Source organism: Rhinoraja longicauda, chromosome 20 (assembly GCF_053455715.1).
Source record: "Rhinoraja longicauda isolate Sanriku21f chromosome 20, sRhiLon1.1, whole genome shotgun sequence".
Taxonomy (NCBI): Eukaryota; Metazoa; Chordata; class Chondrichthyes; order Rajiformes; family Arhynchobatidae; genus Rhinoraja; species Rhinoraja longicauda.
The window spans coordinates 38,959,763-38,979,891 of record NC_135972.1 but is presented as its reverse complement, the minus strand read 5'-3'; the positions used below and the strand labels follow the sequence as shown (position 1 = coordinate 38,979,891).

The window sequence follows — 20,129 nt, the reverse complement described above, 5'->3', positions numbered from 1 at the left end:
TGTGTGCAGCTCTGGTCTCCACACTACAGGAAGCATGTTGTTGTATTGAAGAGAGTGCAGAGGAGATTCACCAGAATGGTGTCTGGATTTGAGGACTTTAGTTGTGAGGAGAAATTAGATAGGCCAGGCTTGTTTTGCCTGGAATAGAGGAAGCTGAGGGATGATCTGTCAGAGGTGAGGCATGGATTGGGTAGATAGTCAAGATCTTTTTCCCGCGGCAGAGTGTATCAAAAACATGATGGCACAGGTTTCAATTGAGAGGAAGAAGGGGATTTGGGAGGAATGTTTTTTTACATAGAGAGTGTCAGGTCTGGAATGTGCTGCAAAGAAGGTGGTGGAATCAGAAACAATTGTTCCATTTAAGAAACATTTGGTCAGGCACTTAAATTGGAAAGGCATCGAAGAATTTGGTCTCAATGCAAGAAAATGGAGCTACTACAGATGGGCAAAACCGTTGGCATGTTGGGCCAAAGGGCCTGTTTCTGTGCATTTGCAATTCCATGACTCTTTGATTCTAATTGACATCTCCTGTTGATGGAAATTGCACAAATGTCCTCAATTTTCATGTAGCTAGAAAGCGACATTTTCAAATACTGATTAGACAATTGATAAGCTGTAGTTTATTTGAACCAAATGACAATCGTGGAAGTCTTGTGTGTGTCGCAAGTTGAATGCTACATTGTGTTTTACGTTAATGCAACGTTTCACGTAAGTTTTATATACGCTAAGGTTAAAGTCACTATTGTGTGATTGAAAGAAATCTTACGAACAGTCTTTTAGCTTCAACCCTTCTATAAAAGAGCTTACTTAAGGAAGGAAAATCATTCTTAAATTCTATTTTTTTTTAGAAATTAAAACTGTCTTATTAACATGAAGCAAGGATGATTGAGTTAGTTCTATGGCTATAAATTCAACTCGTGAAGATTGTTTTAAGGGTAGGAATCAATGTTCCTGCTCTCACACATGCACTAAGCCATGCATTTGTTGTTAATGCCTGACTCCACTTGAATGTAACAGTGGTACATTAGCAGCCGGGAAAGGAAAGGGAATGGGGTAGCCAATAATGCATGTTGGAACAAATTCACCGTTGCAGTTATGTGGTTCTTGGGCTGTTTTTCCATAGCATCATAATGAGTGTGGGTATGAAAGGCATTGTCGAGTCTACGGTTGTGCTGAGCAACATGCAGTGGCTTGTCGTCTAAGCTCAAGCTCAAAGTCAAAACCACATCACGTTCAGAATTGTCTCCAAGCTGAACTAGACACTGTTAGGCAGATCTGATTTCACTAAGAATTTTAAAGTACCTTTCAGCATGTGTTTACTTTTATGTTTGTCTAGTTTTGCTGCATCTGCTTGTAGAACTAATTAGTCAAGAACGAATTCGTCAAATTATACAAATTAACCACAGTTCAAAACACAAACCACTTGACCCACAAACTAAACTGAGGTTAATTACATGCAAGTTAATGGACCTCAAAATATGTGTGTTTACACGATGACTATGGACGGCACGGTGGGGCAGCGGTAGAGCTCCTGCCTTTCAGCGCCAGATACCCGGGTTCAATTCTGATTATGGGTGCTTGTCTGTGTGGAGTTTGTACGTTCTCCCCGTGACCTGCGTGGGCTTTCTCTGATATCTTCGGTTTCCCCCCACACTCCAAAGGCATACAGGTTTGTAGGTTAATTGGCTTAGATATATGTAAAATTGTCCCTAGTGTGTGTAGGGTGGTGTTAATGTGTGCAGGGATCGCAGGTTGTAGTGGACCAACAAATCTGTCCCCTCTCTATCCAACATGCCTAGCATCCCTGCTATCCTCAAGCAGAGGTGCCTCCGCTGGCTTGGACATGTACACAGGATGGACAAAGGGCACATCCCCAAAGACATGCTTTATGGGGAGGTTGCCAATACTTGGAGACCAAGAGGAAGACCAAAGCTCCACTACAAGGACACAATTAACAAGCTTCAACATCCACACTGACAACGGGGAAGCAGCTGCTGAGGACCGTGGCAGGTAGAGGAAGGACCTCCAGGCGGGCATGAAACATCACCACAACATGTGGTTCAGGACCCTGGAGCACAGGCCCCAACGCCGCAATATAGTCAAAGACGGCAACCACGGCTCCCCAGAACAATGACCAGAGACCACCTCACCTGTGGAAACTGGAAGGATCTGCCAGTCACGGATAGGCCTAGTCAGTCACACAAGGAAATGTAACCACAGGTGAAAGATCCCCCTCTCCAAGCAGGGCAATGCCAAACCGCACCATCATCTTCCACAGATGGACGGATGCCAGAGAGAGAGAGAGAGAGAGATGTAAAATTGTCCCTAGTGTGTGTCGGGTGGTGTTAATGTGTGTGGGGATCGCTGGTTGGTGTGGACTTGTTGGGCTGGAGGGCTTGTTTCCACACTGTATCTCTAAACGAAACTAAACTAAAACTATTTTTTCCCATTGTGTTGTTCCACCACTCTTTTTGCTGCAAAAAAAAGCACGATGTAATTTGTGAAAAGCACAGGAGTGGAAGTCAGTTGGTAAGCTTGTTAGCAGTTAAGGTCTGTGCAAGATTATCCCATCAGTGACTGTACTCCTGCAGCACCAGGTAACTCAGCGGGTCAGGCAGCATCTCTGGAGAGAAGGAATGGGTGAAGTTTCAGGTCCAGACCCTTCTTCAGACTTCTGAATTCGAAGAAGGGTCTCGACCCAAAACGTCACCCATTCCTTCTATCCAGGGATGCTGCCTGTCCCGCTGAGGTACTCCAGCATTTGTGCCTATTATTTGTGTAAACCAGCATCTGCAGTTCCTTCCAACACACCTCCTGCAGTATCCTTGTTCTTTGTGATCAGTTCACTTTCCCCCTCCACATGGTTTTTGTAGCTAATTGGAGACTGGGTAAATGTAAAAATTGTCCCTAGTGTGTGTAGGATAGTGTTAATGTGCGGGGATCGCTGGTCGGCGTGGACTCGGTGGGCCGAAGGGCCTGTTTCCGCGCTGTATCTCTAAATCTAAATCTAAATCTGAATCAGCGAGACCAAGCGCAGACTGGGTGATCCGTTCACTAACACCTTCGCTCAGTCCACCTTTGCCTACATGGTCTCCTGATTGCCAAACACTTTAACTCCCCCTCCCATTCCCACACTGACCTTTCTGTCTTGGGCCTCTTCCACTGTCAGAGTGAGGCCCAACGCAAATTGGAGGAACAGCAGCTCATATTTCGCTTGGGTAGCTTACACCCCAGCGATATGAATATTGACTTCCCTAACTTCAAGTAGCCCTTGCTTTCCCTCTCTCTCCATCCCTTCCCCACGCTAATCATCCTGCTAGTTTCACTGTTCGTATCCCTTCGATATCACAGTGTTCCATTGTGGGCACCACTATGGTCCATTGTGGGCGCCACCTTGCCTGAGTCATCGGTGCTGGTTCTGACTTGTTCTGTACATTTTCATGTTTCCAGTTTCCTGCTCCACAGACTCTCAGTCTGAGGAAGGGTCTTGACCTATTCCTTTTCCCCAGAGATGCTGCCTGAGCCACTGAGTGCTCCAGCTTTTTGTGTGTGTCTCTGGAGTGACTGTAAATGTGTTTGTGGATGCTCAGTGTTTATCGTTTCATAGCAATGCTTCAAACTTGAATAAACAAGCTTGCTGAAATAACTCCTTGTGCAATAGTGGACCATTCACAGTAACATTATTACCTTGAACACAATCAGCTTGCGGCAATGATTTGCATCACTAAAATGATCCAAAGTGAGATAGAAACCTCACCCACTATTTGCATCACGTTAGTGAACAAAGCCTCCTTCAGCCTCAAACGAAGGAGACGATTGCTAAGCAAGAGTCACAGAATAGACTTTTATTTTGAATTGTGTGGTGTGAAGTGTGGCAAGCAGCATGTATTCCTGGGGTTGTTTAAACCATGAATAGGCTGCAATTCATCGAAGGCTTATGATTCTGAGTGTAAGCGTTTATTTATAATCTACTGTTACTGATTGTGATTTAACAGCAATAGGAAGGTTCTTATTTTCTTTTTTTCAGTGAATGCTTGAGCCTCTGCAAAATGTTGCAATTGCTTATCCATGTGACTTGCAACTACTGACAAGTAACGTATGTTTCTGATTGTTGAATCTGGCAAACATTCTGAATGTAAACGTGAATGCATGGTCTTTTCTTTTGATTGTGGGATTTATTGTAAGATTTGCCATGTATATTACTGTTAGGGGTGCCAACTATCTCACTCCCAAATAAGGGACAAGGTGACGTCACCGCCCCGCGCCCCACGTGACCTCACCCAGCCAGCGGCCACGTGCTCCCGCTCCACCAATGGCGGCCGCCCGGGCCGGGAGGCGGGTTGCTACGCATCCTCCATTAGGAGGCCTCCAGATCTACACTGTCCGAACCTACACTGTCCGGACCTACACTATCCGGACCTACACTGTCCGAACCTACACTGTCCGGGCCTACAGTGACCGAACCTACACTGTCCGGACCTACACTGTCCGGACCTACACTGTCCGGACCTACACTGTCCGGGCCTACAGTGACCGAACCTACACTCTCCGGACCTACAGTGTCCGGGCCTACAGTGTCCGGGCCTACAGTGTCCGGGCCTAATACAGGACAAGGGCGGTCCAGTACGGGACAAACCAATTTAGCCCAATATACGGGATGTCCCGGCTAATACTGGATAATTGGCAACCCTAATTAGTGTACATGTAATTCTGCTGTAATGCATTTTTCCAAAAATGAATTGGATATAATTGATGAATTATCAATTGATGAATTAGGGGACACAGTTTGTTTTGGGTGGGCCGAATAGGTTATAATGCCATTTAATAGAATCATAGTCATAGAGTGATACAGCGTGGAAACAGGCCCTTCGGCCCAACTTGCCCACACCGGCCAACATGTCCCAACTACACAAGTTCCACCTGCCAGCATTTGGTCCACATCCTTCCAAACCTGTCCTATCCATGTGCCTGTCTAACTGCTTCTTAAATGTCAGAAGAGTGTTCCATACATACACCACCCAATTAAGAACTAGTCTTTTTAGTTTAGTTTAGAGATACAACGCCGAAACGGGCCCATCAGCCCACCGAGTCCGCGCCGACCAGCGATCCCCACAAACTTACACTGTCCGACACACAATTGGGACAATTTACAATTATACGAAGCCAATTAACCTATATGCCATTGGAGTGTGGGAGGAAACTGGAGATCCCGAAGAAAACCCACGCAGGTCATGGGGGAGAACGTGCAAACTCCATGCAGACAGCACCTGTAGTCAGGATTGAACCTGGGTCTCTGGTGCTGTAAGGCAGCAACTCTACCGGTGCGCACACTTTGAAAATGAACAAGCTGAAAATAGGCAGTGTTGGAAAAAAAACCTTTTTACATATAACCTCCCCACAATTACCAGAGGCTATTGTCTCTGACGAACACACCTCCTAGTTACACAGTGGAAGGTCATAGAAATTGGCAAGTAATCACTTCCATTAATATAATAATACTCTATTAAACATTGTAACGTTTTGCAAAAAACTTTTTTTTTTAATCCTGCAGTAAAAATAACTTTGTCATGAGTCTGACACTCTCCAGCCCCACCCTGCCCTCTCCTTTTCCCATTATCTTTATAATGCAATTATCTACAGCCTGACGTTTCATAGGAATGCACCTTATCATGTTATAACAAAACTACCTGAACTTGGGATCATTCTATACTCTGATATTAAACAAATAAACTTAAGTGGAAAATTTAATCATTTTGTTTTCATTCAGCCCTGGAATTGGCCAGAAATTGACCTCAAAAGATCAAAGAAGTTATGCCCAGCACCGATTAACTTTCCCTGACGTTTTATACTAGTTGAGGTGGAAACTGACTACCTTCCCAAATCTATGCCCACTCCCAGTGAAACCCATCGGAAATCGAAAGTATCTTAAGCCGAAATACATGGAATCCGCGCGATCACGTGGCGCGAAGCGAGCGGCTGCTCACTACGGGTCACTGCTGTTTGCACCATCGCAAAGTGGAACTATCGCAAGTGGAAGCATGGTAAGCTAGGGAGCACCTGTATACCTGTTGATCTTTAGGGAGACTCTGTCTGTTAAACCACATACCTCGGATTCACCGATGTACCTTTGCTGCTCTTTTCCCTCATCCTTTTTACGAAGCAACTTCTGATCCTCGGTGACCTTAATAACCTTGTTGGCTGACCTTGGAGTTCAGTGCCCCACCGTCCTTACTTTCTGCCTCCACATGAGCACCAGCCAATCTTCTCATTCATTTTCTTCGTCTTGTCGTCCCACATAACTTTAACAATCCCATCGTGTCAGTCACTGATGGGTAGGGTTGCCAACTGTCCCGTATTAGCCGGGACATACCGTACTTTGGGCTAACTTGGTTTGTCCCGTACGGGACCGCCCTTGCCCCGTATTAGGCCCGCAGGCCGCTGTCGGCTGACGGAGTGTGTGCGCCTAATAGAGGTTGCGTAGCTCTCGGCGCCGCTCCCTGAACACACTCCGTTAGCCTACACTGTCCCGGCCCACAGTTCGGGAAGTGGGGCTGAGTGTCTTCACCGAACGGAGGTTGCAGAGCAACACGCCTCTATGTCCAGACGGCCGCCATTGGTGGGGGAGGAGACGTGGATGCTGGCTGGGTGAGGCCACGTGGGGCGCGGGGCGATGACGTCACCTTGTCCCGTATTTTGGAGTGAGATAGTTGGCAGCCCTACTGATAGGCCTTTCTTCATTTACTCCCTGCTCTCCTCCCAACTTTCTTTGTTTTTTCATGGAAAAAGTTCACTCCTCATTCATTATAAAGCCAACCATCTCAAACTATTCAGCAAAGCAGTTGCTTCCATCTTTGATATTCTGCCCCACAAAGCATTTACGTTCTTTAGCCCTAACCACACTCCTGACATAACCTTACCTTCTGTTTTCATAGTCATACAGCACGGAAACAGGCCCTTCAGCCCTCCTTGCCCATGCTGACGGAAGTGCCCTAGCTACACTAGTCCCACCTGCCTGCATTTGGCCCATATCACTCCAAAGCTTTCCTATCCATGTACCTGTCCAAATGTCTTTTAAATGTTATTATAGTTTCTGCCTCAACTACCTCCTCTGGCAGCTCATTCCATATACGCCAGCACAGTCTGTGTGACAACATTGCCCCTCAGATTACTGACATCTTTCCCCTCTCACCTTAAACCGATTTACACTGGTTCTTGATTCCCCTACTTGGGTAAAAGACTGTGCATCGACCCTATCTATTCCCCTCATGATTTTATACACCTCGATAAGATCACCTCTCATCATCCTTCGCTCCAAGGAATACAGTCCTAGTCTGCCCAACGCCTCCCCATTGCTCAGACTCTCAGGTCCTGGCAACATCCGCGTAAATCTTCTCCGCACTCTTTCCAGGTTAACAACATCATTCCTATAGCAGAATGACCAAAACTGGACGCAGCGCTCCAAATGTGGCCTCAGCAGCACGTTCTGCAGCCGCAACGTAACATCCCAACTTCTAGACAATAACCTGTTGTCAAACTGGAAAGGGTGCAGAGAAGAGGTATGAGTTATGACTCGAGAACCTGAGCTATAGAAGTTGAGCAGGCTAGGACTTTATTTCAGGTGTACAAAATCATGAGAGGAATAGATTGGGTAAAGGCACATTCCAGCACGGTGGCGCAGCGGTAGAGTTGCTGCCTTACAGTGAATGCAGCGCTGGACACCCGGGATCGATCCCAACTACGGCTGCTGTCTATATCGAGTTTGTACGTTCTCCCGGTGACCTGCGTGGGTTTTCTCCGAGATCTCCGGTTTTCTCCCACACTCCAAAGACGTGCAAGGTTTGTAGGTTAATTGGCTTGGCACAAGTGTAAATTGTCCCTAGTGTTTGTCGGATAGTGTAAATGTGCAGGGATCACTGGGTGGCACGGACCCGGTGGGCCGAAGGGCCTGTTTCCGCGCTGTATCTCTAAACTAAACTAAACATTCTCTTTCGCAAAGTAGGCGAATCAAGAACCAGAGGACATAGGTTTAAGGTGAGGGGGAAAGTTTTAATAGGCACCTGAGGGGTAACTTTTTTGCACAAAGGGTGGTGGGTGTATGGGACGAGCTGCCTGGTTTCCCTGCCCTAGAAGCTTCCGAGCCATCCATATAATAACTTTGAACCAACGGAACATTGGAACATTCAGAGGTGATTCGCTAGCTATATTCAAAATATATACGTAATCAATATCATATAGCTATAAAATTGTAACGAATCACTTGCTGTTATCTTTTGACGTTAAGTCAAGTCAAGTCAAGTCAATTTTATTTGTATAGCACATTTAAAAAACAACCCACGTTGACCAAAGTGCTGCACATGTGATTAGGAAAAAAAAAAAAAAGAAACATACAGTGGCAGGCAGCCAAACACAACGGCGCGGCCATCTTGAACAAAATGTTTAACTAAAGCAGAATGGTGCCCCGCGGCCGCGCTGCACCGGGCGATGGAAGGCCCCGCGGCCGAGCCGCACCGGGCGCTGTTCAGTCCCGCGGCCGAGCCGCGCCGTGCGATGGAAGGCCCCGCGGAAGAGACCTAAAAAAAAAAAAGAAAGATTTCCCACCCCCCCCCCCCCACATACCCACCCACCCCCACATACACAACCAACACAAAACATGTACTCTCCAAAAGACTGGAGTGCCACCAAATCCAAGCTGTGGGTCCCACAAATACAGCATTCTATTTTGAATTCCACATTGAGCAGCGCAAGTTTGAGTTTGCACATTTCCTCAGAGATACATCCTTGTATTCTCAGGGTGTGCCCTCTGCTCCTTGACTCTCCCTCCATTGGAAACGTTAAGCAAATGAAAACCTCATGTACTTTGAGTCTCCAAGAGAGTGTAAGTTTTAGTCTTAGTTTTAGAGATATAAACTGAAACATTGAGCAGCCAGTTGTTTCATTTAGTTTAGTCCAGAGATATGGTGTGAAAACAGGCCCTTCAGCCCATCGTGTCCGCACTGACCAAAGATCACCAGTTCTATCCTACATACTGGGGACAATTTACAGAAGCCAATCAACCTACAAACCTTGGGAATGTGGGAGGAAACCAGAGCACCCAGAGAAAACCGGTCACAGGGAGAATGTGCAAACTCTGTACAGACAGCACCCGTAGTCAGGATGGAGCCCGGGACTCTGACACAGTAAGGCAGCAACTCTACCGCTGCACCCCTGTCTGTTTCACTTGATGAACAAAGATTTTATATCAATCACCTTCAACCTCCAAGTGGCTTAGTTCACAAGTCGCAACAGCCCCAGACTCTCCCATTAAGGGAGCAACTGCTGCAGTCGTTCCCGTGAACGGGCTCCCATATTGCTGTCAGGTGAGGTGCTCCAGGATTGGAGCCTGGAATGGTGAATGAAGAGTTGAACATTTCTGGCTCTGGTTCTGGTTGATCACTGTGTAAACACCTCATAAGTGGTTATCTCGCGCAGGTCGGAGTGAGTAGAGCAGTGATTAAATTTTGAAGTGGGCCTTTTTGACCAAATTGAGAAGATCTCGTTGCTCAATCCCCTTTTTAAATGACTGAACATAGGGAGCGGCGCGTGTGTTGGGTGGTGACATATTCCATTCCCTTATCGTCCCAGGGTAAAGGGAATATTGGTAGCAACGTTTATTGGAAGTTAGCGAGTTGATGATGTATTTTGTCTTGTTTCATGGCAGTTGATGCTCTGGGATGACAGAAGATTTGATGGCGTGATTTTGTGAATCTCCTTGTAAATTACAATAAGTCGTAGCCTGATTCTGCTGAGCTCTAGGGTACCCCATCCGTGAGAGGTCAGCATATTATTCACACTTGATTTGTGCTTGTAGTCATTACAGACAAAGTGAGCTGCTCGGAGTTATACTTTCTCCAGGGTGATCTTGTTGTTGTTGTTGAAAGGATCCCACACAGCTCCACAATACTCCAATTTGGGCCTGACCAGGTACTTGTAGGCGTTGTCTTTGACGGATGGACTACATGCGTGGAAATTTCTTTTAAGAAGGCCGAGAGTTCTATTTGCTTTGTTAGACACTTGACCAATATGGGTCGCCCAACTTAAATCTTTGCTTAATTCGACTCCTAGATATGGGTGATGGTCGACAGCAAGTAATGTATGGCTACCCATGTTGTATTCCAATAAAAGTGGTTTAGTCTTGTGTGAGACATGCATGGTGTGGCATTTGGTTGTATTGAATGACATCTGCCAGGTGTTTCCCCCACTCACAGAGAGCATCCAGATCCTTCTGTAAGGACAAGCTGTCTTCTGGTGTTTTAATCTCTCGATAAATTATGGCATCATCTGCGAAGAGTCGAACTCTGGACGAAACTGCGTTTGGAATGTCATTGATATACAGTAGGATGAGCAATGGACCCATGACAGTCCCCTGTGGCACACCTGATGTCACAGGAGTTTCAATAGACATCTCTCCCTCCAAGAGAACTCGCTGGTGTCTCCTTGTCAAAAAGATCTCAATCCATTGTAGGAGGTTGCCATCTATTCCTACATGGTTGAACATTTCTGTGTGAAGCTTGGATGAGAAATGTAGGTGGTGGTGTTCCCCTTGCACTTGCAACCCTTGCCTTTCTTGGGTGCTAAGTTGGTACACGATGGATGTTAATTAAGTGGTGCTGTGGAATAGCTGCATTGCAGATTGTAATCTGGAGTTACTGTGCATCTACAGTGCAGGGAATCACTCTTTAGGATGCTTGATAAGATATAATCAAGTCGGCTGCTTTGTTCTGGATGGTATTGAGCTTCTTGGGGCTGTACTCACAGACACAAGTAGAAATCATTCCATCACACTTTGCCATGCTTTGTAGAACATAGAAAACAGGTGTAGGAGTAGGCCCTTCGAGCCAACACCGCCATTCAATATGATCATGGCTGATCATACAGAATTACTACCCGTTCCTGCTCTCTCCCCATATCCCTTGATTCCGTTAGCCCGAAGAGCTATATCTAACCCTCTCTTGAAAACACCCAGTGAATTCACCTCCACAGCCTTCTGTGGCAGAGAAATCCACAGATTCACAGTAGGACCTCCTTGCTCCTAAACTCAGATCCTCTCGCTATGAGGGATGCCAAGTGGATCACTCACCACAGAAAGCCAAGATCTGCTCATAGCCATGGTATTTACGTTGCAGGTTCAGATGAGTTTCTGATCGATAGTGACTCCCAAGTTGTTGATAGAAACAAAATGCTGGAGTAACTCAGCGGGACAGGCAGCACCTCTGGAGAGAAGGAATGGGTGACGTCTCAGGTCGCGACGCTTCTTCAGAAGGGTCTCGACACGAAACGAAACCAATTCCTTCTCTCCAGAGATGCTGCCTGTCCCACTGAGTTACTCTAGCATTTTGTGTCTATCGTCAGTGTAAACCGGCATCTGCAGTTCCTTCCCACTCAGGATTTTGATGATGGGAAATGCATGATGGGAAATGTCACTGAGTGTCAAGGATGGAAGCTGAAATTGAAAGTGTGTGAGTGTTACTTGCCACTTATGTGCGGCACGGTGGCGCAGCGGTAGAATTACAGTGAAAGCAGCGCCGGAGACCCGGGTTCCATCCCGACTACGGGTGCCGTCTGTATGGAGTCTGTACGTTCTCCCCGTGACCTGCGTGGGTTTTCTCCGAGATCTTCGGTTTCGTCCCACACTCCAAAGACGTACAAGTTTGTAGGTTATTTGGCTTGGTAAATGTACAAATTGTCCCTCGTGCTTGTAAGATGGTGTTAATGTGCGGGGATCGCTGGTCGGCGCCGGAGGGCCTGTTTCTGCGATGTATCTCTTAACTAAACTCAACTAAACTAAACATATCAGCCCATGTCTGAACATTGCCCGAGTCTGGCTGCATACATGGGCTGATTCATTTGCTGAGAAATTCCTCATGGAATAAACATTGAGCAATCATCAGCAAACATTCCCTGCATGATCTCATGACAGCATCAAGGTCATTGATGAAGCAACTTATGACTGTAGGGATTTGGACGCTGTTCAGTGAACTACTGCGATGATTTTTCTGGGACAGGGAAGAACAACTGGAATTATCAACGAAAAATATTGACCATAACCGAGCAGTGAAGAAAGCTAATGGCATGCTGGCCTTCATGACAAGAGGATTTGAGTACAGGAGCAAAGAAGTCCTTCTGCAGTTGTACAGGGCCCTGGTGAGACCACATCTGGAGTATTGTGTGCTGTTTTGGTCTCCCAATTTGAGGAAGGACATCTTTGCTGTTGAGGCAGTGCAGCGTAGGTTCACGAGGTTAATCCCCGGGAAAGATCGGAAAGACAAGGCTTGTATTCACTGGAGTTTAGAGGGATGAGAGGGGATCTTATAGAGATGTATAAAATTATAAAAGGACTTGACAAGTTGGATGCAGGAAAAATGTTCCCAATGTTGGGGGAGTCCAGAACCAGGAGACACAGGTGAGTGGAGAAATAGGTGCGAGTCCAGGTGGGTCCCAGACTTCCTTTTCTGTTCTGGGCCACTTCCATTGCCAGAGTAAAGCTACAGGCAAACTCGAGGAACAGCACCTCATATTCCACTTGGGTAGCTTGTAAGCCAACGGTATCAACATTGAATTCTCTAATTTTAGGTAACCTCTCACAGACCCACTAATCTCCCCCCCCCCCTTCTCCCCAACAGCCACCCCCCCCCCCCCCCCCCCGCCCCCCCATTTTCATGCCCCCGTTCCCTCCACTATGCCCCACCGAGACTCCAACCTATTTCTCCCTTTCACTCACTGCCCCCTCCTCTCCCCCCTCCTGCAGCTCCCCTCCCTCTGGCTTTACAATGCACAACTCCTCAAACCTAATCACACCTTCCTTTACTTTAGTTTGGTTTCAAGATACAGCGCAGAAACAGGCCCTTCGGCCCACCGAGTCCACGCCGACCAGCGATCCCCCCACACTAACACTATCCTACAAACACTAGGGACAATTTACATTTACACCAAGCCAATTAACCTACAAACCTGTACGTCTTTGGAGTGGGGGAGGAAACTGAAAATCTTGGAGAAAACCCACGCAGGTCACGTGGAGAACGTACAAACTCCGTACAGACGGCGCCCGTAGTCGGGATCGAACCCAGGTCTCCGCCCTGCATTCGCTGTTTGGCAGCAACTTTACCGCTGCGCCACCGTGGCTGCCTTTCTTTGTTATCTCTAGCCTTTGCTCCAACCATCTGTCTATCAACCTTGCCTACTATGTGCCACGTGGAATCCTGCCTCTCCCCATTTCCAGCTTTCCTCTCCCCCCTACAATCAGTTTGAAGACGGGTTTCAATCCGAAAGGCCACCTATCTCTGTTCCCCAGGGATGCCAAGTGACCCACTGAGTTACTCCAGCACTTTGTGTCCTTTGGTGTTTTAACCAGCATCTGCAGTTCTTTGTTTCTACATTTAGTGCAGGGTTTTGAGCAAGAACATGATGGCATACAAACTTCCTCAGCACAAGCCTGCTACCTGAACACAGCAGATATTGGCCACGTGACTCAGCCAAGATGTTCGCAGAAGATTGCCTCCAATGAGAAGCAGAACTTTCAGTTTCTGTTTAGTTTATTGTCACTTGTACAGTGGAAAACCCTTTGTTGCGTGCGAGCCAGTCAGCAGAACCATTGACAGTGTGTACATACATGATAAGGGAATAGCGTTTAGTGCAAGGTAAAGCCAGTGAAGTTCGATAAAGTACGAAATGTTGCTGTAGGAGTAGAGGTTTCAGAGTGTGGAGCGATTGTAATGTGTGATTGGAGACCTGCCTCTGTGGCCAGCATGCAAACAGTCGCCTGGGTTGGCCGCCATCTTGGAAGCAGGGCTACATGTTTGCGACGTCTCCTTCTATCTTGCAGTACGGCGACCGGCCTGAGCAGGTTCGGTTTCACCTCAGCTAGCAATAGATTATTCAGCTCCCCCTCTGTCCCTCCCCCCCCCCCCCCCCTTCCATTCCTTCCAGCACCAGCCCACATGACCATTTAGAACTTTCCTCCTCTCTTACTCTCTCCGTATACATTGGCCAAACTTTGGGCCTCCGCCCTGATATATCCTTTATGTGGCCCAATGTTGAACCCTATTTGATCATTCTACTCCTGTACAGATCCTGAGGATGTTTTGCTGTGTTAAAGGTACTCACATAGTTATTGTAGTTATTGCCAGAGTGAGGTCAACTGCAAACTGGAGGAACAGCATCTAATATTCTTCTTGAGTCACTTACAATCCAACGGTATGAACGTTGAATTTTCCAATTTCAGGCAACGTAGCAAACTCCCTTCCCCCTTTTCTCCACCACAGCCCCCCCCCCCCTCTCCCCCTCCCCTTCTGACCCATGGGCCCCAACTTTACTCCCACCTATTTCTCCCCCCTCCCCCCCATTTTGGTCATAAATTTGTGTCTGGACCCCAGGTTTTCATTTCAAATTGTGTAGGAAGGAACTGCAGATGCTGGTTTACACCGAAGATAGGCACAAAGTGCTGGAGTAACTCAGCTGGTCAGGCAGCATTTCTGGAGAAAAGAAATAGGTGACATTTCAGGTCGAGACTGTTTAAATTGTTGCCTCCGAGAAAAGTGTGCTCTCTCTTGCAGGGAAACCAAGTAAGGCTTAGTTTTCAAACCTACCATTCAAAATTCACCGTGGTAGTATTGACATTTGGGCCAGAATCATGTGTCACATGGAGTATGATACCTGCACTTGATCCTAGCTGCATGAAGAGAACTAGCACAACAGAACTTTAACAGTGAGAGTGAAAGTATAATGGGCCGGCATTTTAACCTTTTCTCCTTCTTTCATAAGCTCAAAAGATAAGTAAGTGATAGGAGTAGAATTAGGCCATTCGGCCCATCAAGTCTACTCTGCTATTCAATCATGGCTGATCTATCTCTCCCTCCTAACCCCATTCTCCTACCTTCTCCCCATAACCCCTGACACCCGTACTAATCAAGAATCTATCCATCTCTGTCTTATTGATATCCATTGACTTGGCTTCCACAGATTCTCCACCCTCTGATTAAAGAAATTCCTCCTCATCTCCTTCTTAAAGGAACGTTCTTTAATTCTCAGGCTGTGACCTCTAGTCTTAGACTCTCCCACGAGACGAAACATCCTCTCCACATCCACTCTACCCAAGCCTTTCACTATTCGGTACGTTTCCTGATGAGATGGTATCCCATCACCATCTCTACTAATTCCATAGGCATTAATGATCCTTAAGCCTTGAATATTTTGGTGGGAGCTTCTAACATCAGTAATTTCAGGCTGAATGCCTTGGGCTCACTGATCAAAGGTTATTGCCATAAATAATTTTTAAAGCTGCCAATATTCCCTGTCTGACAGTAATAACATTGATTGATGTGCACGCCCTGCAGGGAAAGTGACAGAGAGGTCAGTGTTAATGGAAAATCTATATTCAATTTTATCTTTGTAGTGGAATTAAGATGCTGAATTTGCTGCAAGATAAATTGGACAATGAGTAATGACACCTACCATTGCTGGGCATTCCTGAAATATAGCCTATATCCATAAATTAAAGAATAGAAAGACTTGAATCTGTACAGTACCTTTTATCGTCATTTCAGCACTTTCATGGAGGCAGACAGCATTGAAAAAGCCTTTACGCCCAACTCATCAATGTCAACCAAGATGGCCATCTTAAGCTAGACCCATTTGGCCCATACATATCCTTTCCTTTCCTGGCCTAAATCTTTCCTGTCCATGTACCTGTGTAAATGTTATTTAAATGTTGTTATTCTATCTGCCTCAATTACCTCATCTGTCAGCACATTCTATAATGTCAACACCCACGATATGAAAAACCTGTCGCTCAGGATTCTACTAAATCTTTCCCTTCTCACCTTCAACCACCTTAGTCTTTGATTCGAAGATAGACACAAAATGCTGGAGTAACTCAGTGGGTCAGGCAACATCTCTGGAGAGAAGGAATGGGTGAGGTTTCAGGTCGAGACTCTTCTTCAGACTCCCCCCATCCTTGGTAAAAGCTTCTGTGCATTGACCCTATCTGTTCCCCTTATGATTTTATGCACCTCTTTTAGATCACCCCTCATTTTCCAGAGCCTCTAGGGATTAAATCCTAGCCCGCCCAATCTCTCACGCACTCGTCCTGATTACACCCTTGTAAACCTTCCCTGCACTCCTTCCAGCTTCATGCCATTTTTCCTGGGTGACCAAAACTGAACGCAATACTCCAAGTGCAGTCTCACTAACACCTCCTATGATAACAATACTAACATAATGTCCTAACCTCTACATTCCCCTGAATGATGTAGGCCAAGGTTGTAAAGGCCTTCTTCACTACTCCACCTACCTGTGACACCACTTTTATTGAACAATGTACTGACCTCCAGCACCCACTGTTCACTGTGATGGTACTGCCCTGGTTTGACTTCCCAATAAGCCACACCTTTTGTAATGTCTTCTAAGGTACATCTGGACAGCGATATAGATAAGAAAGATTCAGAGGGCTATGGGCCAAATGTTGGCAAATGGGATTAGCACGGTGGTGCAGCGGTAGAGTTGCTGCCTTACAGCGAAGGCAGCGCTGGAGATACGGATTTGATCCCAACCTCGGGTGCTGTCTGTACGGAGTTTGTACGTTCTCCCCGTGACATGCATGGGTTTTCTCCGAGATCTTCGGTTTCCTCCCACACTCCAAAGACGTACAGGTTTGTAGGTTTATTGGCTTGGTAAATGTAAAGATTGTCCCTAGTGGGTATAGGATAGTGTTAATGTGCGGGGATCGCTGGGCGGCGCGGACCCAGTGGGCCCTGTTTCCGCGCTGTATCTCTAAACTAAACTAAACTAAACTTGGTCAACATGGGCACGGTGGGCTAAAGAGCTTGCTTTTGTGTTTACGATTCTATGACCTCACAATTGTATGAATTAAACTCCATCAGCCTTTCCTTGGCCCATTATCATTACCATTCCTTGGCCCTGTTGCCCAGCTGATCAAGATCCCACTGATCATTCTAATTTGCCACCTTCATTGTCTTACACGGCCACCTATTTCACCTCATCTGTAAACTTACCAACTGTGCCATGTATATCATCAACCAAATAGTTGATAGAAATAACAAACTGCAATATGCCCAGCACCAATCCCACTGCCACACCACTAGTAACAGGCCTGCTGTCCGAAAAACAACCTTCCACCAGCACCCTCTGTTTAGCACCATTGATCCAATTATGTATCCACATTCAAAGGCCTCTCCAGCCACTAAAGTCAGCCATTGTTTGTAATGAAGGAAGTGCAAAAAGAACAAAGTAATTATAACTACATAATCTGTTTCAAAAATGTTGATTAAAGAATAAATATTGGCAAGGACAACAAGAAGATCTTTATTGCTCTTCAAAATGTAGTTTAGTTTGGTGTAGAGACACAGCGTGGAAACAGGCCCTTTGGCCAATCGAGTCCGCACTAACCAGCGATCACCTGTACCCTAGTTCTATGGTATCCCAGTTCTATCCTGCGATCGAGGCTCCCGACTTCACTCGGGAGTTCACGAGTTCCCGAGTTCACTCAGGACAATTTACAGAGGCCAATTTACCTACAAACCTACGCGTCTTTGGAATATGAGGAAAGATTGAAAAGACTAGGCTTGTATTCACTGGAGTTTAGAAGAATGAGAGGGAATGTTATAGAAACATGTCAAATTATAAAAGGACTGGACAAGCTAGATGCAGGAAAAATGTTCCCAATGTTGGGGGAGTCCAGAACCAGGGGCCACAGTCTTAGAATAAAGGGGAGGCCATTTAAAACTGAGGTGAGAAGGATTTTTTTCACCCAGAGTTGTGAATTTGTGGAATTCTCTGCCACAGAGGGCAGTGGAGGCCAAATCACTGGATGGATTTAAGAGAGAGTTAGATAGAGCTCTAGGGGCTAGTGGAATCAAGGGATATGGGGAGTAGGCAGGCATGGGTTATTGATTGTGGACGATCAGCCATGATCACAATGAATGGCGGTGCTGGCTCGAAGGGCCGAATGGCCTCTTCCTGCACCTATTTTCTATGTTTCTAAACCGGAGGACTCGGAGAAACCCCACACAGGGGAGTGTGCAAACTCCACACAGACAGTGCCTGAGGTCTGGATCAAACCTCTATCGCTGTGAGGCAGCAACTCCACCTCTGCCCCACTATGCCACTCTTCAAAAAGGTGAAAGGAAAGAATATTTGAGCAAAACGTTGGTGGAAGAGGTCAAAATGCTGCCGTGGGATCTTTTGCAATGCAAAAAAACCAAAGACTCAAAAGTTTAACATCGTACGCAAATGAATGCATTTCCCTAAATGTAGAAGTGGAGCAGCCTCTAGTTTTATGTTGAGGTCACTGGAAACAGATGTGAGCCCATAAGCCATCTTGCTCAGAGGCAGGAATGCTGCTAACTCACCTGTAGTTGACAACATAGAATCCTGTGATGGTCGTCTCCTTCTTCATTTGCACTCGCCCAGGTGGCCTGCTTCCCTTTGGATTCAGTGGAAGATCCCTGCAAGAAAAAAATAAGCACCTCGAATGTGCGTAGTTCCAATATAATTGGTTAGCTGTGCTGTACAGATTTCTACTGACTAGTGCACAGAGACACACACCCACACGCGTGCTCTGAGGATACAAATGATAAATGCACATGCATGGGCGCACGCACACACATGCACACCCACATACACATGCACACCCACACACACATGCACATGCACACCCACACACACATGCACACCCACACACACATGCACACACACATGCACACCCACACACATATGCACACACACATGCACACCCACGCGCACATGCACACCCACACACACATGCACACCCACACACACATGCACACACACATGCGCACCCACGCGCACATGCACACACACATGCACACACACACACATGCACACCCACACACACATGCACACACACATGCACACCCACACACACATGCACACACACATGCACACCCACACACACATGCACACCCACACACGTGCTCAGAGGATACAAATTATAAATGCACATTGCACGGGCGCACACACAAACACACACACAGATGCACACACACGTGCACACATGCACAGAGCTGCACACACACGTATGCACATGTGTATGTGCACACACGCGCTCGCACACACACACACACTCATTTTAATGCACACATATGCACAAATTCAAGGATTACATGATCTTGCCCAACTTCTCCCGTGGCCGCCAGCCCTTTCCCACACGCAAACTCACCATGTCCTGATTCCTCCTTGCATCAGTCCCTCTTTTCCCAAATTCCCTTTTCTGACACCCTTCCCCACTAAGCTCTCCCCAGGCTTGACATTAAGTCCAATCCAGGCTCCACAAGTATTATACTGTCCGCATGGGTGCAAAGTAAATTTACCAAAATGGTCGCACAGACTCTGATGTTGAAGAGACCAAAGAATCTAGATTGTTTTGCTTACAACAGAAAGTTAAGGGAATATTTATACAAGGGGACTGCTTCTGTGACATAAATTCATGAACCAGAAGAAATCAAGGGAAAATAATTGGCAATAATCTGGTGGTGGGTAGTTTGATTGGGGAGCAGGAGCTAATGTTTACAGGACAAGTTGTTAAGATTGGAAGTAATCATGGTTTAAAAGTAATTTTAATGAGAAATAGAAATAGATAGAAACATTGAAATTTACAGTGCTTTGTGAAAACAGTCGTAGATTTTGTTGAATTGGAAAACACCTTCAAGGACCAAGAAGCTGATAAGAGGAACAAGGGACTGCAGATAGACACATAAGGCAGGAGTAACTCAGCTAGAGTCAGACAGCATCTCTGGAGAAAAGGACTAGGTGATGTTCCGGGTCGAGACCCTCCTTCAGACTGCAGATGATGTTTGCAAAACAAATGTGCTGGGATAACTCAACAGGTCAGGCAGCGTCTCTGGATGCATAGAAAAGTTATATTTCACGTCGGGACACTTCTTGAGAGAAGTCTTCAGAATGGTCCTGACTTGAAATGTTACCTTTCTCTGCATCCAGAGATGCTACCTGGCACGCTGAATTGCTCCAACACTTTGGGTTCTTTTGGTTCTGATAAGCTAATAGAAACATAGAAACATAGAAAATAGGTGCAGGAGTAGGCCATTCGGCCCTTCGAG

At 46.3% G+C, this 20,129-nt stretch overlaps 1 protein-coding gene across 4 annotated transcripts in view; it reads left to right on the top strand.

The window, feature by feature from the left end:
* The window catches only part of met (MET proto-oncogene, receptor tyrosine kinase), a 172,494-nt gene that overhangs the window by 62,545 nt on the left and 89,820 nt on the right, over nucleotides 1-20,129 (top strand). The window contains exon 1 of one of the 4 annotated variants that reach the window (XM_078417443.1): nucleotides 12,000-12,180. The exons of the other annotated variants lie outside the window; for them this stretch is intronic. Coding sequence (XP_078273569.1) covers nucleotides 12,109-12,180 — 72 coding nt within the window. The 5' untranslated portion in view covers nucleotides 12,000-12,108. Of the gene's footprint in view, nucleotides 1-11,999; nucleotides 12,181-20,129 lie in introns of those variants that run through there. 4 annotated transcript variants of the gene reach the window in all.